We start from the raw sequence: 16,040 nt of genomic DNA, 5'->3' as shown, positions 1-16,040 counted from the left end.
CTGCAGGAAACAAAGACGGAGGAACACAGTGACTGGGAGCTGCATTCATGGATTGTGCACATCTTGGCTGAAGATAATAGCAACATCTGTTCACTTCCTCCCTATCACGGCATACTGCATTCATGTCCCATCACTGAGTACCAAAGAACGGCTGCTTCAAGTAGTTAAAGGATAAAATCAAACATTGCTGCACACTTTGCTGTTATTCAGCAGAAAACAGCAGAGATCAGAGCCAAGTACAGACAGGATTCTTCACCATTGTGAAGATCGACACAAGCGACTGAGTAAATTCCTCCAGAGAGTTTCTCATCGATTACTCACATTCCTCCTTTGTTCGTTGTTGGACAGACCCTTTAAAAAGGCAGAGAGGAGAAGCAGCAGACGTTGGTGGAACACCGACAAAATTAATAAGCCCTCAGAGGCCGCTGTATAAGCTATGCACTTGCCCCCTAAGCACAAGGAGACATTCATCTCATCCCCTCCTTCTGTCTGATCTCTTAATGACAATGAAACAGGCCGGCAAGAATTCAAGCAATTTTCTAAATTGATTTTTCTCCTCGGACGATTTACTTTGCCGTTAGAGCGTCATTCATAACTTTGCAGGGGATTTAACACGAGCTCCTCTGTTGAAGTCTCTGTTACTGAGGAGACACACAGCTCACGCTGCTCCAAACGCTTCGATATAAATTTACTATTTTCGCACATGTAGCTCAGCATGAGCTAAATTTTCTGGATAATGCTCTGAGATCATGTCAACAAAAATCTGCCCCTAACTGCGCATTTTCAGGATATCAGATACTGCCATCTTACCAAAGGTCACAAAGGGAACGGCTTAGAAAAGACACGCAGAGACATTATCGTGGTTTCCGACCATTTACTCCTCTTGGTTCTCCTGTGTCTCATGAAAATACAAGAATTATCAGGGACCAAACAAACGTGTGGCTCTAAACATTCAGGGTGAGAAATCAATGAAGGGTTACAGGACAGAGGCATAGTTTTGGTATTCTGCGCAGAGCTTTGAGACATCCACCCCGGCAACTACAACCTTGTTCTCATAATGACCACGTCGGGCACAAAATTAGACTTTTCTATGTTCAGTTCAACACGATTTCTAGTAAACTGTGTGCTGCAGACTTTAGTAAATTATATTTGTGCAGTTCATTTAAATCTTTTCCTCACAAAATTGTGTGCTCTGAAAGGGAAACTCCTACAAAAACATATGTAATAAGAAAAATATCTGTGTCCACACCTTTCAATCGCAAAGCTGACACTGTAAATCCCCACAGGAGCATTTTAGAGGCAAAAGGTTTCGTGTTGGTGCAGACTGTTAGTAAATCTGACTCTAAGAATCTTTTTCTCATGAGTATTGTAAGGCAAGAAAGCCACTGTTTATGCTTTATGTCATGGGTAGAGCAAGATACTTAATTATCCAGCATCATTCTGCATTTATCTAGCAGGGGTCTGGATGCTGAACTGGTCCAACTGCGGTTCAAACCTTTGACTGACTGAAAACATTTGGAGAATTAAGTTTTTTTTAAAAAGAAACAACAACAAACAAAGAAGACCCAGGACTGCTAAGCAACTACAATCCAGTATCAGACAAGAGACATGGGGCAACGTTATGGGCTCAAAATGTGGTCATAAATATTTTGTACTTGTAAATCGGTTTTGTACTTGTAAAAAAGATTTGTATGTGTGTAAAAAAGATTTGTGTGTGGACTTAGTAAAAAAAAACCCCTGCAAGTTACAAGTACGAATTTTGACCCTATTTTTCTTCCTTTCATCTGATTGGTCAATGTCATGTCAATCACAAATGTAACAATCCAATCAGAGAACAGATGGGTTTGGCTGTCGGAGGGGCGCTTTTTTGAACTGCAGGTCCTTGAAGGGTAATCTCTATATAAATATCCGATAGCAGTTAGGTCCCCTTACTTTCAGCAGCTGTTGAAAGGATAAAGTTGTGGTATGTCAGTGGTTAGAAATACCATTATTACTTTAGGATTAGTTTAACACAAAGTCAGGGCTGACCCAGGACCATTGCTGTGAGTCACAGTGCGCAGCATAAAAGTCCTTTCACATCGGACGCAGGATGTGCTGCTAATGCTAATTGCTAACTAAAAGCAAAGGATCCAGAATTTGTTGCTGGCTGCTGGGCTCTGTGGGTTTTTGCAGCAGCTCTACCTGTACTAGATGCACCTGCTCCTTGTCGTTTTTATCTCTGACTTTATGTGAACTACAAGAGTTTGTGGGTTTTTTGCTAGTTCTTCAAATGTTCAATAAAAACATGTATGCTAATTCATAACGAAGAAAGCTTTGTAATGAAGACTGTCATTTCCAAAACACTGCCCCCCCCCGCGTCCGCAGCGCTGTTGAAAAGGCTGTGGAAGTCCCTGTATTAAACACGTAGACCTGTGACACAAAAATCACCAAACTCGGACGACCACAGACTGTTTTCCTTCGTGGTGATGAAGGAAAACGCTGGGTTGGCATGTAAAAGGGCATTTATTCCCTTCAAAGACCTGCAGTTCAAAAAAAGCGCCCCTCCGACAGCCAAACCCATCTGTTCTCTGATTGGATTGTTACATTTGTGATTGACATGACATTGACCAATCAGATGAAAGGAAGAAAAATAGGGTCAAAATTCGTACTTGTAACTTGCAGGGTTTTTTTGGCTAAGTCCACACACAAATCTTTTTTACACACACACAAATCTTTTTTACACATACAAATCTTTTTTACGCACGCACAAATCTTTTTTACACATACAAATCTTTTTTACAAGTACAAAACCGATTTACAAGTACAAAATATTTATGACCACATTTTGAGCCCATACAACGTTCCTTTCCCAAAAGTCCTACAGCCAGTCTCCTCAGTTCCCAGATGTTTATTCAAACTGTATGGAAGTGTGTACACTTTTGGTTATTCTGGTTCTTTATAATGGTAAGAAAATCCACAGTGTGCAGTCACATTGTGCAGCTGATAACTAAGTTCTTGAACCCTTGGAGCCTTCTCAGTGCTAACCCTGATAACAAAAAAAGTACCCAGCATATGGTTTCTCAAAGATCAGCTTGGAGCATACTTCATGTGTTTAAGCGCGCATTAGTTTCACAATCACTAACAACTATGATGCATCGGCAGAACTTGCACTCCCCCACACTGCATACTCCAGACATATGGTCCAGTACGTGTTTGTGCATGTGCAGATATGTGTCTGTGCTGGTGTGGGCCGGCACCAAGAGGGTGTTGTCCACTATGCAATCAGTGACTGACTGAGAAAAGCTGCCCAAACATGAAGACAAATGGGGTGCAATAGGAAGGGGGCTGGCAGGCTGCACCGACGGCCGGGGCGCTCGATAAAATGAAAGATGAGGAGACGGCGTTCAATAAAGCCACTGCGCCTTGCCAGGCTACGATCTGCCCGCAGGGACTGCCAGAGATGAACAGAGGGAGGAAGAGAGAGAGAGCTGGGAGGTAGAGAGGTGTGAGGTGGCAGGGGAAAGGAGGAGAGTGATTGCGAGGAGAAAACGGCTAGAGACACAGGAATTACAGCTCAGGCAGAGAGATGGTGGTGATACCGACAACTACGACAGATTAAGTTCTTCCGGTTTCATTTTACATCTGTATGTGATACCTGGAGGAAGGGGTTTGGTTGTGGTCGTCAGTAGCTCAAACAGAACGATGATGCTAACACAAGGCTAGGCTCACTCTCTGTCCCCTGAGCTGTCAAACTCTGCAGTTTTGTTTTGCCCACGTAAACCTGTTATTAAATTTCGGTGGTAAGCATAAAGTTGTTTTCTTCTTCATGGTGCTTGTCAGACTCCAGGGACAGGAAATAAAAATGAAGGTGAAATAGAAGCTTCCAGGGGATTGAATGGAACTCTCCGTCGGCCGAAGGGCTCTCCTTATAAATGCTCTGTTTTGGCTCTGGTTAGCCAGGTGTAATTAGGGTTAAATCCCAAGCTGTCAGTCAGCTTGTCATTTACAGCCACTAAAGGGGCCATCTCCGGTGCCGAGGAGCGCAGGTCTGCCACTCCAATCAGCTTTACGATGCTGGGGCCTGTCAGATAAGCAGGGGCCAGGCAGAAAGAGGATGATCTCTTCTTTCAATGAGCCAATCAATGAAGGATGGAGGATGCAGTGTCACACAGCTATGAAAACACTCAGCATTGTTAAGGGACAGAATTGACAGAGGATTTAATCCAATGTGATGGTTAATCCCTGGAATTACACATGCCAATATGAATTGGCTGTGTTTGTAGGAAGCACTTAAAATTAATTCTAGAGTCAAACTTGAGGGAAGAAATTACTTCACTTCTACAATGACTAAATTCTTTTACTAAATTCACCCTGTATGTCTTATATCTATGTATGTCTTAAGTATGCTGTACAGATAATCAGAGCATCAAACCAACTGTGAAACAAAATTCATTTTGAATATTGATACCTTCCATCACTGACGTGGTCACCCTGACGTCACCCATACGTGATGTGAGCATTTGTGCTGCCAACAATTTGTTGTTTTGAAAGTAAATCTTAGATTAAGAAACTGAGGTACACTGTATGATTATAAGCTAGCTACTTATCATTCACACTGTAAAGCATGCATCCTGCTTTTTTACTTTATCGGTACCTGTAATGTTCATCATCCAGAAGGATATCTGTTTTTTCTTAAGAATCAAAATGATGTCCCCTTATTTTTCCCCTAATGTTTTCCACTTTATATTCATTGGTGAACAGGATCCTGACCTCTTTGAACTCTGAATGGAGGAGCTTTCAAACACAGTCGCAGACATAAACAGCTGAAATAAGGTTCATCCACTCGGGCTGTCTCTACTGGGCCTTAGAGATAGAGTGAGCACCTCAGAGTAAATCAAAGTAGAGTTGTTGCTCCGCCGCGTCAAATTATTTAGTTCAAGAATCTGGTCCTCCTAGTCGTCTCCCTTTGGAGGTTTTAAACTCACACCCAGCTAGAAGGAGACCCTACAGTACACCCAAACATCATTTGAGAGATTACAGGTCTCATGTTGACTAAGACGGTGTTAGAATCCCCCAGGAGGAACTGGAAAGGATATTCAGAATACCCACTATGACCCAACTTTTGATTAGCAGGTGGAAATGGATGGCTGGATTTGTCAATATGATGCAAAATGTCCAATTTTGCTCTATTTTGCAAAAGTAAAGAATCATTTAAAACATTCCTGGATAAAGCTTGACTCCAAAAGTAAATCACATCTATGCTAAGCCAAGAATAAAATTTATAAACAAATTCAATCATAATTTTTTTAACAATGCATGTTCAGACAGCAGTGACTTGATCATTTGAAATGATCATCACATTTCATTCAGTTAGCGACTGAGACCATAAACTCATCAGGGAAGCAGTTACTGAGCTTAGAGTTCAGGTGAGTAGGAAGCTCATTTTCTAACACACTTCTATACAATCAGACTTCTTTTCACAGCCAGAGGAGTTTCCCCTGCTGGTCACTCATTGCCTTCACTTTTTTGATGTGGAACATACTTTCAAGTTTGATTTTTTTTTAAGTTCTTTTATGTTACTTTTATGGAATTTTTGATACATTCCGTTCAAGGCTACACTTAAATTTCACAGCCAGCCAGTGACATTTTGATTCAAATCTTTCACTTATTGATCCCTACAGTCTTAACCAAGAGAGACACAGACCTGCAAAGAAATGTATTCTTTTCACCTGTTTTTGCCTGGTTTAACTCAGCTCTTAAGCCAAAGCAGAGGCTTTGCCCTAAGAGCTCCTCATCTCTGCACAGGTGACATAGCCCTGTCTGCCCACTTCAACAGGGGAAAACACAGCAACCTGATAATCTTCTTCTGCCCTAGTTCTGAACCTTGTCAGATGTTCTGGCACAAGATTCAGTGCTAAAAAGAACAGAGAGCAGATAAAAAATAAGTCATAATATGACAGGCTGAGGGGAAACTAGCCAGCAGCTTCTCCTTTTAATGATGGTTTAGCAGCAGAAACATCTTCGGCGGGTCCTCGCCGTGATGGTAGAAGTCCAACTCGTCACCAGTGGCACAAGTTAATTAGGCAAATGTCATATGTTCCTCTCTTCCTGCAGACAACAGCCTGGCCCAACCACTGAAAAATAATACTGTTAACCAACCAAAATGGCTGACCTCATTAATTCTTCTAGACGTCTCCTGTCGTCGGCTCCAGGTTCTCCTTTTACTTTTTTTTTTTTTTAGCCTAATAAGGTTCAGAGGTAAAAGCAGAAAAAACATCCAGAAACTTGTGAGATGGAGCCTCTCGGTGTCACATCTAACGAAGCCCCGCTACTTTTACCCTGTCGTGACTCACCGCCTGCCAATGTGACATTTGCTGTTGTAGGTAGGTATGCACTGTCTGTGGACTATAATTAAACAATGGTAATGTGACTAACGGTGTGTTCACACCGAACACGATGGACGTGAACAGAACGTCAGGTTTACATGTAAAGTCAATGGAAAAGCGCGATAACCCGCGATTGCGGCTCCCGCGAAAATTTGGAAGCAGATTTGAGTTGCGAAAACGCCTGAAACACGCGTCAGTCTGTTTGACTCGCGAAAAAAAAACGCGCGTGAGCTTTTGTGTTGCATTTTGTGCATACGCGCGTTTCGCGTCTACCGCTCGAGTTGGAAAAATCTAAACTCCAAAATCTAAACTGTCAAATCACCCCGCGACAACCAATCAGGAGCCTGATGACGTGGCTGTGACCTAGGTCAAAGGGGCAGATCCAGCCCTTCATACTTCAATGGAGGGAAGGGTAATCAATGCCGTAGCAAACAACCCGGAGCTGTACGACACCAGCTGCTTTCTGTACCGAGACAGGAATAAAAAGGACCGAGCTTGGAGGAAGATATGTAAAGAGATCGGGCAACCTGGTAAGTTCATTCATTTCTCTTTTGAAAGTTTTCGCTGACCCGGGGAAGCCGCACAAAAGCTAGCAAGCCATCGCTATTTTCCCACTGACGTACAAATACCGTTCTGCTTTTATGCATGTTGTCATTTAGGAATATATTTTATTGTTTATTAATAAACAGCACACAGTGGTCCCGCTGTTCATCCGTCACTGTTGCTTTTTCGGTGATTTTTTATTGCACCGTACAGCATTGCATTCTGCAGCCTGATTGACAAATCTGCTCCGTGCCGTGTCTCCTGCGCTTGCCAAATTGATCACGTTTGGTTTTGATAACCATCACGTCCAATAGAAAAAACAGCACAAAAACACCCATAACTATGACCCTCATTCGGAAATAGACACCTGCACTGTGAGGGGAAAAGGCGCACGAAAGTGGCAGGCAGATGAAGACAAAACGCGGCATAATAATACTTTTACATTTTGCAATCTACAAAGGTTTGCACTTTGAGAATCAATTGTGAGAACTGTGACCAATGTTCATATGTGTGGAGAAAAAAGTGTATAAAGTGCGTGACCAGGGGCTAGTTATTCTGAGAACCCCTGCTGCAATAAATGAGGGACCACTGTCTACTCTATGATTATTATATTCAACCTGTTAACATTTAATACTGTATTGATAGAACCAACTGATTCTGCAGCAGAGCATCCCCTGTTGCTTCTCCTGGCTCCCCAGTCCCTGAGCTCCTGCTGCTGCACCACAGGTATGTAATAGTGATGTTCGATTCATGAACGAATCGTTCAATACTCGAGAATCACTTTACTGACTCGTGAATCATGATTCACAAGCCCAACTGACTCACTGACTCATCCCTGTTTCTGTTAGCAAACTAATTCGCTTAGTAGAAATATATCTAGCTTATAATTAAAATTGTGGCATTTCTGCTCTGAACTGGAAGAAAAAACCCTGAGGAGAAGCTCACATCAAGAAAATAGCTCCTCGGTTCAAAGTAGCATCGCTCTGCTAACAGCACATTTGAGCTACTCACCCCCTCCCTCCTGCTGAATCATAGAGTGAACAAACGAATCACTCACTCGCTCACCCCCTCCCTCCTGTGCTGAATCATAGAGCAAGCGAACGAATCACTCACCCCCTCCCTCCTGGCTCACATCTTCTTCTTATTCTTCTTGGTTGGCAACCAATGTTAAGGCGCATTACTGCCCCCTGGCTCAGTGGACATTTAGATGAGAAAATATATATTTAACACATTTAAGGAAAGTGCTAATAAAATAAAAATAAACAAAATAAATGTTTATTAAGCAGTTTTGATAGGAAATTGCTTAATTTTAGAAATGTTTTTGCTCTATAAAATAGTTGGGTTTTTTTTAGAATCATTCATCTTAGCAGTGGGATTTACATGAAAAGAGAAACAAATTAAGTTTGAGTGAAAATGTAAATTTTTTGCACTCTCTGGTCAACTGACCCAGTGAATCAAATGACTCAAAAAGCCGATTCACTTTGGTGAGTGACTCATTAAAACTCGATTCAGTAAAAAGAATCAAATTTACCATCACTAGTATGTAATTGTAGCATCAGATGTACAGCAAACACTGATAGCTTTTTACTCAGTGGGATTGCCTTGTGATCACCTTTACTAAATGTCTACAACCAATCTGATTATATCCTGTTTGTTTTTTTCGATGTTGAAATTAAAATCTAGTAGCAGTCTTCTCATTTCTTTGTGTTTTGTGCTGTTTTACAGGCCCACAGAGGAGGACAGCTCCGAGGCAGATGAGGGACGGGTTAATGTGAGTATTGGAGTAAGTACTTGAGTAATTTTTGAATAACTTTAATTTTGTAATGTGCATATTTTATGAATAATGATGTTTCAATACTTTAATCTACTGAATAAGTAAGAATTAGACTTAATAATCTTTTTACTTTAAAAAGGGAAATTGTGTACAATCTTTTATTCTCCAGAATGCACATAATAAAAATGTTTTGGGGAATGTATATGCTTTTTAAAAACCAATTGCTTCTTACCTGATGCATGCTATAACTTTCAGCAAAACTGAACTAAAATGTGTTAACAAGCTTACCAAATAAGAAATGTTTTGTGAATTTTCTTTGCAGAGCGACTGGAAAGCCGGCTGTTATCAAAGCCCACACGCCCTAAAAAGGAGGGCGCGCTGGCCAGTAATGAGTTCATCACTAAGTTTAAGATAAGAGTTGATCAGAATAGAGGCGATGATGAAAGTCTGGAGCATCAGTTGGAGGCTGCCAACCTGTCTGATGAATCGTTCGAGGCCCAGACAGAAGTCAACGGACAAATATGATCACAGACATTTTAAACACGCGAGTTGAGAGTTAAGGGGGAAAAATATTGTAATAAGTATATATTTGAATTGCACACTAAGATATAAAGTGATGGCAGCGAGCACAGTGTTGCAGGATTTAATTAAAAACACATCTGACTAAGACCAACTGAAATTTAGAGTTGTGTATAATAAAGTTTATTCATGATTAATAAAACAAATCTGTAATATTTTTCTTTCTCTTTTGTCCATTTGAATCTCGCTACAGCTTAAATAAAAGAAAAGAATGTGTTTGGAATAAATTAAACTCTATTCTCTCTTTTTCTTTCTTTCTTTTTTTCTTGGTGGGTTTTCATTTGCAATCAAACGCAACATTATACAATTATATAGTATAGTAAGAAATATCCTTTAACTTAATTTAGTATTTGTTTTTTAATTTTTGTTTTTATTGTTTCCCCTTCAGTTTTGTGCTTATAACATGTTCTAATCTGACATATTATGCAGTAAATTATTTTTGCAATAACTTAACAGGCCATTGTGGGAGCCAACATTCACTTATCAAAGACATATTTGTATATTCTGTGGGCTGCTTTATGCTTGTGTCATTTAGAAACATAAGCCACAACAGACTTCCACCGGAGAGTACTTAAAAATGTATTTTTATGTAAAGATATTTTAATTAACTACTATATTAAGAGAGAACCTATTGTTACATGGATTAATTGTACAAACTGTAGAGAAATAAGTTTAAGCGTGCAACTTTTTATTCATTTTTAACTGTATTAATGTTTTTATGTTGATACAGCCGCCTCATATCTGTTTCCTCAGTGTTTTTTAAACCATGTACTCCATCTATGAGTAAGAACATGAATAAATTCCTTTCCAAATTTGTAGTTCTTTTTTCCAACTGTTTTTAGTATATATGTAACATTTCTTTACACACAAATGCAGGTATTCTTTTGCACCAAGACGTTAAAGAAATGCTAAGAAAAAATGAAAATACTACGTTGCAACCTGTGTGTGTGTATATATATCTGTATCTATATAGATATAGATATATATGTGTATTCGTACCCTTTTTTCATCATCTAGTTTCCTGTGCCAGATCTTCTACTGATCCACTGAGGCAGACATGTAAAAAAACATGAACTAAAGCATATTTCTGTATATAAACAGGACTTTAAATCTTTATCAACAGCTACTTTAGAGGAAATTCTTCAATAAACTGCAACCAAAGGCTCAACTCAGAGGACAAAACCCAACCTGTTATAAATAGTGTGACAGCAAACTTTCTCTTGTGTAAAGTTACAAATAGGAGTAATTATCCACAGGAGCTTTTATACATAATGAAGTTATAATTCGTCCTGTAGAAATTGTACATTTAAGCTATATAGTTCCCTCTGTGATAACTCTGCTATGAATGCCTCTTATTAACTTTTATGCTTTTACAACCCACTATGAGCAAACACTCAGCAACAGTGGGAAGGAAAAACTCCCTTCTTGAAGGAAAAAACCTCTGGTAGAACCAGGAAATCTGTCTAAACTAGTTGGGGGTTAGAGCAACAGATGCAAGTCTTCAGAGCATTTGCAGTGTGACTGTCTTTGTGCACACTTTAACCTGATTCTGTTTTCTTATTTGTCAAAATGCACCATGGGTAAAAACAAAACAAAAACAAAACAAAATAGTAATGAAGGAGAATCCTCAGCAAAGATGAATTAAACAAGTTTTATTTTGATCAAATTTTACTTTAAGTAAAACACATCTTTATTTGATGACATTGAAGTCATCAAATAAAGACAGTTTTGATGGAGCTCCTGACCCAGCCCAAGCTCTCTATGAAGACGAGGAAAAACTCCCCAGGGGGCCAGATCGATGGGAAGAAACCTCGGGAAAGCCCATTCAAAGAGAGATCCCCTTTCCTGGGATGGCTGGGGGGGTTACAGGAACTCCAAAAAAGCTAAATTTTTATTTATTTATTTTTTAAGATTGACCCACTCTATCTATTCCTGTCCAACAGAAAAAAGAAAGGAAGTTACTACAATGTATCACACTTACATGATAAGGTGTGAATTGTGTGTTTGTGTGTGTTATCTTAGCCAGGGGTGAAGCTGGAGCTCCTCCAGTGTTGGGCGCTTCTCCGGGGCTAAAGCTAAACATGCGTCCAAGAAATTCCGGCATTCTTGAAAGAAAGAAAAGATCAAAAAGATGAAGATGATAGTTCTAGTGATCCAAGGCAGCAGTGAATCTGGAAGGGTGAAGTTTTCTTACCTGTGGACAGACGCTTTTTGATGCTCAGTTGCTTTGTGAGGAACCTCGCGGTACTAAAGTATCGTGCATGAAGCGCTTCATACAACACCACTCCCATTTGCCACACCGTGGTGGGTCCACACCTGTAGCAGCTCCTAATGTACCACTCGGGAGGGATGTGAAGAGGAGTGCCTAACAAACAGACACAATTGCAATTTCTTCTAAAACAAAAGACACAAATTGTTACATCTGTGAAAAGCAGGAGCAGAATATGTTACCATAGAAGATGCGATACAGAGATCGCTGTTTAACAAAGCAGCTCAGTCCAAAGTCAATGATGCGAACTCGAGGCACATCTGAGCCGGTCTCAATCAGAATGTTTTGTCCCTTGATGTCCCGATGAAAGATGTGTTTCTCCTCAAGTTCCTTTACAGCATCAACTAGTTGCTTCAGAATGACCTGGAAAAGATGAAAAACACAATAATGAGTTAATGCTTTTCTGCCTTGATTGAATGCTGTACAGTCTAAGGCTCTCCCAGTCAACCTACCTTGGCCTTGTCCTCTGTTAAAGTTCTTCCATGTTCTGCTTTGTATTTTTGCAGGTCCACAGCGGGGACAGGTCTCTCCAGCACCAGGATCAGCTCTTTGCCAAGGTCGAACCACTCCAGCAAGGACACAGGTGCAGATATTCCCACTGACCCTTCTGCTTCACCTGCAAGTTTAACCATAATGGCCACTTCCACTGAGAGCTTCTTCCCGCTTTCATCCTGAAATATTACAACAAAGTGGATGATGAGGAACGCCGCATTCAATCCAGTAATGTAAAACTGATTCAAGTGTTGGACGCTTACCGCCACTTTGCAGTAGACTTTATTTTTGGGAATGTGTTTGATGGCAACCTAGAAGACACAGAGCATTGGTGAGCATTTCCTCAGTATGACATAATGAAAGGTGGAAACACAGCAGACGTCTCAGTTTACGATATTATCCATTATCTGCGTCACTGCCTGTCTTACTACCATCATCTGAACACTTACTGGAAAACGATCTTCTATCCGGTAGCCAGCAAACACTGCTCCGCAGCCTCCTTCTCCGAGCTGGTGCTCCTCCACATATCTGGCTTGGAATTCACCTGAACAGACAAAACAGCAAATCTGGTTTTATTACAGCTGTGACACAAATTACTCTCCTCTGTAGCCTAAATGTTCCTTCTGCCCTTCCCCTGAATATAAAACCCAAGCTGCTTGCTACTTACGTTTTTGGTCTGCCACTGATTTTTTGCCCTGGTCCACATTCCTTTTTTTTTTCTTGGGTGACTCTCTGTTGTCTCCCGTGGCCTTTCTTTTGCCATTTTTTGCGCACGCCTGTTTGTTGTTCAAGTCTGGAGATGTGGAAAACACCAAAAGCACATCAGCTCACTGGATGATAGACACAAACACTAAACACCAATATCTTAAACCTAGCAACCACACTTAATCTACCCCCTTATTCAACTAATTAGCCTACCTTTACCAGAGTCCAACGAGGAGGATGCTTGCTCCTTGTCACCGCTCATATGGTCGAGAAGTTTAGCCTTCTTTGCTTTCTTTGTTGTGCCCTCTTCATCTTGCACAACCTTGCGCTTCACTCCTTTGACCACATCTGAGCTGGTGGAAGGACCAGCCTGCTCAGCGACCCTCCTCCTTTTTATTGGGGTCTTCTTTTCAGGACTGGCCTTTCTTTTAGCAGTCCTGCTCTTACAATCTATAAACGACGACAACAACACAGTGGTGAAAAAGAGTCCCCGACATCAGGACTGGAAGCAGTTTGATGGCAAAGAATTTGAAATTGCTTTTGCTTAAATTATCACAAGTTTATTCTTGGGATAAAAAAAACTGACCAGTGCGAATTGATACTAGGTTTACTAAGTCTTAGATCTTGATGACACTTGTTGGTCTGTTTTTACTGTTGAGTCCAAGAATAAACTTTACATTATTTTACCAAAAGAAAGGCCCCAGTAACCTTTCTTTGATTAGACATGTTGCCTCAGGTTAAAGCTTTCAATCAAAACATATATTACAATCCTCTAAAAATGTCATTATCACACAGAGCTCAACATTGTCTAAAGGATTTGTTATTTTACGGATTTTTTTTTATTTTACTTACTTTGATCTCCTGGATCTTTCTTATCTGCCTCAGTGTAACTTTTCTTGTTTCCTTTTTCATTTAATTTTTGAGACTCTTTAAAATACGAAAATGTAACCGTAATGAGTGTAATATAGTTAATTCCTTCAAATGTGACCTGCATGCTTGACTTTTCTCTAAGCTGAAGCAGTTCTGTAAGTGAGCTTTAAAAGTAAACTCCGGAGTACTATCGGCAACACAACATTAGAACCTTGCCTTTAGTGACTCACTAAAAGACGCAGTAGTCAAGTAGTTTAAAGAAAAACACTCTGAAAGCCTATATTTCATATAATTCAACATTTCACATTAAACAGTTTCTTTCATTATCCTTTCATCGTTTGTTATAAAGACTATGTGTGGATGTACTATGAAGACTTCTAGGGTTGACAACACACTAATAAACACAGTGTCAGCTACATTGTCATCTGATTTAAAGTATTTATTATTGTACATTTAACTGTCATGGTACTGAGTCTGTGACCCAGTGTTTTGTGTTTGTTCATTTATATTCATTGATTATTCTTATGTATGTTTTTGGTTCTCTTTATTGTTTTCTTCTTGTGTTATATTCTTAGGCTTTAGGTTTCTGTTACTTTGCCTTGCCCCTGTGTCCCACGTGTCATGTCTAGTCACTCTTCTTTCCATGTTCCCCAATTTCTCCCCAGTCAGTCATGTCTCTGTGTCAACTCTGTGTCTTTGTAAAAGTCTCTTGTTTGCTGTTTTACTTTGATAGTCATGTGTGCTGTGTTAGTGTTTTCATGTCTGTGAAGGTTCTCAGTCATCTAGGTCATCGTAGTCTAAGGAGTTTGGAAAGAAAGCGTCTGGACTTGAAGTTGCTTGAAGATGTTTCACCTTCTCGGATGAAAAGAACTTAAACTTTGCTTGAACGTCTTCAAGCAACTTAAAGAAGTCCAGACGTTTTCTTTCTAAGCTCCTTAGACTATGTTAGTGTTTTCAGTTTTCCTTCCCCATGGTCTTGTTGTTTGTGATTTCTCGCAGCTGTGCTCTCATCCTGTGTCTTATTCCCTCATTTATCCCTCTGTGTATTTAAGCCCATTGTTTTCCTCTGTTTGCTGTTGGGTTGTCTGTGTATCATCCATGACAATTAAATTAAATAGCAAATGCAACTACAATTTCAATGAGATTCATTGAAACAACAACAACACATTAGTGAAAAAGAGCGCTCGACATCAGGACTAGAAGGATTTTGATGTCATTGAATTTTAAATTAGTATTGCTTACAATATAATAACAAGTTTATCCTTTTGATAAAAAACACACCAACACGAGTCCATACTAGGTCTACTAAGTCTAGATACTGATGACACTTGTTGCTCTGTTTTCACTGCTCAGTCCAAGAATAAACTTGTCACATTATTTTACCAAAAGACAAAGTGCCCCAGTAACCTTTCTTTGATTAGACATGTTGCACTCAGGTTAGTTTCAATCAAAACCAGGATTTAAATCCTCTAAAAATGAATCATTTTATACACAGAGCCTCAACATTGTTAGAAATGTAGATTCTGTTATTTGGGGGATTTTTTTTTTTACTTACTTTGATCTCCTGGATCTTTCTTATCTGCCTCAGTCGTAACTTTTCTTGTTTCCTTTTTCATCTTAATTTTTTGAGAAGCTTTTAAAATAGAAAATGTCGACCTTAATGAGTGAATAGTCCTTCAAATGTCTGGATGCTTGACTTTTCTAACTAAGCTGTATAAGTCAGTTCTGTAAGTGAGCTTTAAAAGTAAACTCCGGAGCTATGGCAACACAACATTAGAACCTTGCCTTTTAGTGACATCACTAAAAGCAGTGTCCCAAGTAGTTTAAAGAAAAACACTCTGGCATTTCATATAATTCAGTAATTTCACATTAAACTTTCTTTCATTATCCTTTCATTATTTGTTTAAAGACTTGATGTGTGGATGCTACTATGAAGACTTCTAGTTGAGCAAACACTAATAAACACTGACTAGTTTATCTGAGATAAAATAGAACACTTTTTTATTAAGTCAGTGTTAACTCTGTTTTTTTCTGTTAGGATCATTCAATAGTACAAAGCGAGGGTAGGTCCACGCAGCAGGAAGTGATCATCAATTTCTATCACTTTGTCAAAGGCTGAGCGTAGGGTGTCACCAGTGGAAAATCTTCTGTGGGGCGAATCATCGGAATCGGCGTCGGACAACCCTGCATCACCGCTGAGCACCACGCAGACACTACACACTACTTAATATCGTGATCAGAACCCCACATACTGCCTCAAAAGTTTATTAAATCCCTGCCAACGTGTTCCTAAAATTAGAGGACGCCACAGGTACAAACTGACTGCAGCCTTTATTCCATGTGTTTTGTCTGTGAATGCCCCCATGTACACATGTAACCTCCACCCACTGCAACACCAATAATGTCCCGGGGCAAAGCGGGTTTGGTGAACCAGGAGCTGTGT

The 16,040-nt window shown here is 39.9% G+C and overlaps 1 protein-coding gene across 2 annotated transcripts in view; it reads right to left on the bottom strand.

Moving 5' to 3' along the window:
• Nucleotides 1-10,893: 10,893 nt before the first annotated feature.
• LOC102308960 (serine/threonine-protein kinase pim-1) overlaps nt 10,894-16,040 on the bottom strand; it is a 29,595-nt gene continuing 24,448 nt past the window's right edge. Inside the window, exons 2-10 of one of the 2 annotated variants that reach the window (XM_042218526.1) lie at nt 15,153-15,230; nt 12,941-13,177; nt 12,690-12,815; nt 12,472-12,566; nt 12,286-12,333; nt 11,983-12,201; nt 11,713-11,893; nt 11,456-11,626; nt 10,894-11,366 (exon numbers count right to left, since the gene is read on the bottom strand). In XM_042218526.1, the coding sequence (XP_042074460.1) occupies nt 11,275-11,366; nt 11,456-11,626; nt 11,713-11,893; nt 11,983-12,201; nt 12,286-12,333; nt 12,472-12,566; nt 12,690-12,815; nt 12,941-13,177; nt 15,153-15,230 (1,247 nt within the window). In that variant the 3' untranslated portion in view covers nt 10,894-11,274. The remainder of the gene's footprint in view (nt 11,367-11,455; nt 11,627-11,712; nt 11,894-11,982; nt 12,202-12,285; nt 12,334-12,471; nt 12,567-12,689; nt 12,816-12,940; nt 13,178-15,152; nt 15,231-16,040) is intronic. The other variant, XM_042218527.1, reaches the window with a different exon arrangement.

The sequence above is a fragment of the Haplochromis burtoni genome, unplaced genomic scaffold, assembly GCF_018398535.1.
Source record: "Haplochromis burtoni strain Fernald_Lab_line unplaced genomic scaffold, NCSU_Asbu1 Contig_20, whole genome shotgun sequence".
Classification (NCBI taxonomy): domain Eukaryota; kingdom Metazoa; phylum Chordata; class Actinopteri; order Cichliformes; family Cichlidae; genus Haplochromis; species Haplochromis burtoni.
The sequence above is the reverse complement of the archived record's forward strand: the minus strand, read 5'-3'. Positions and strand labels throughout refer to the sequence as shown.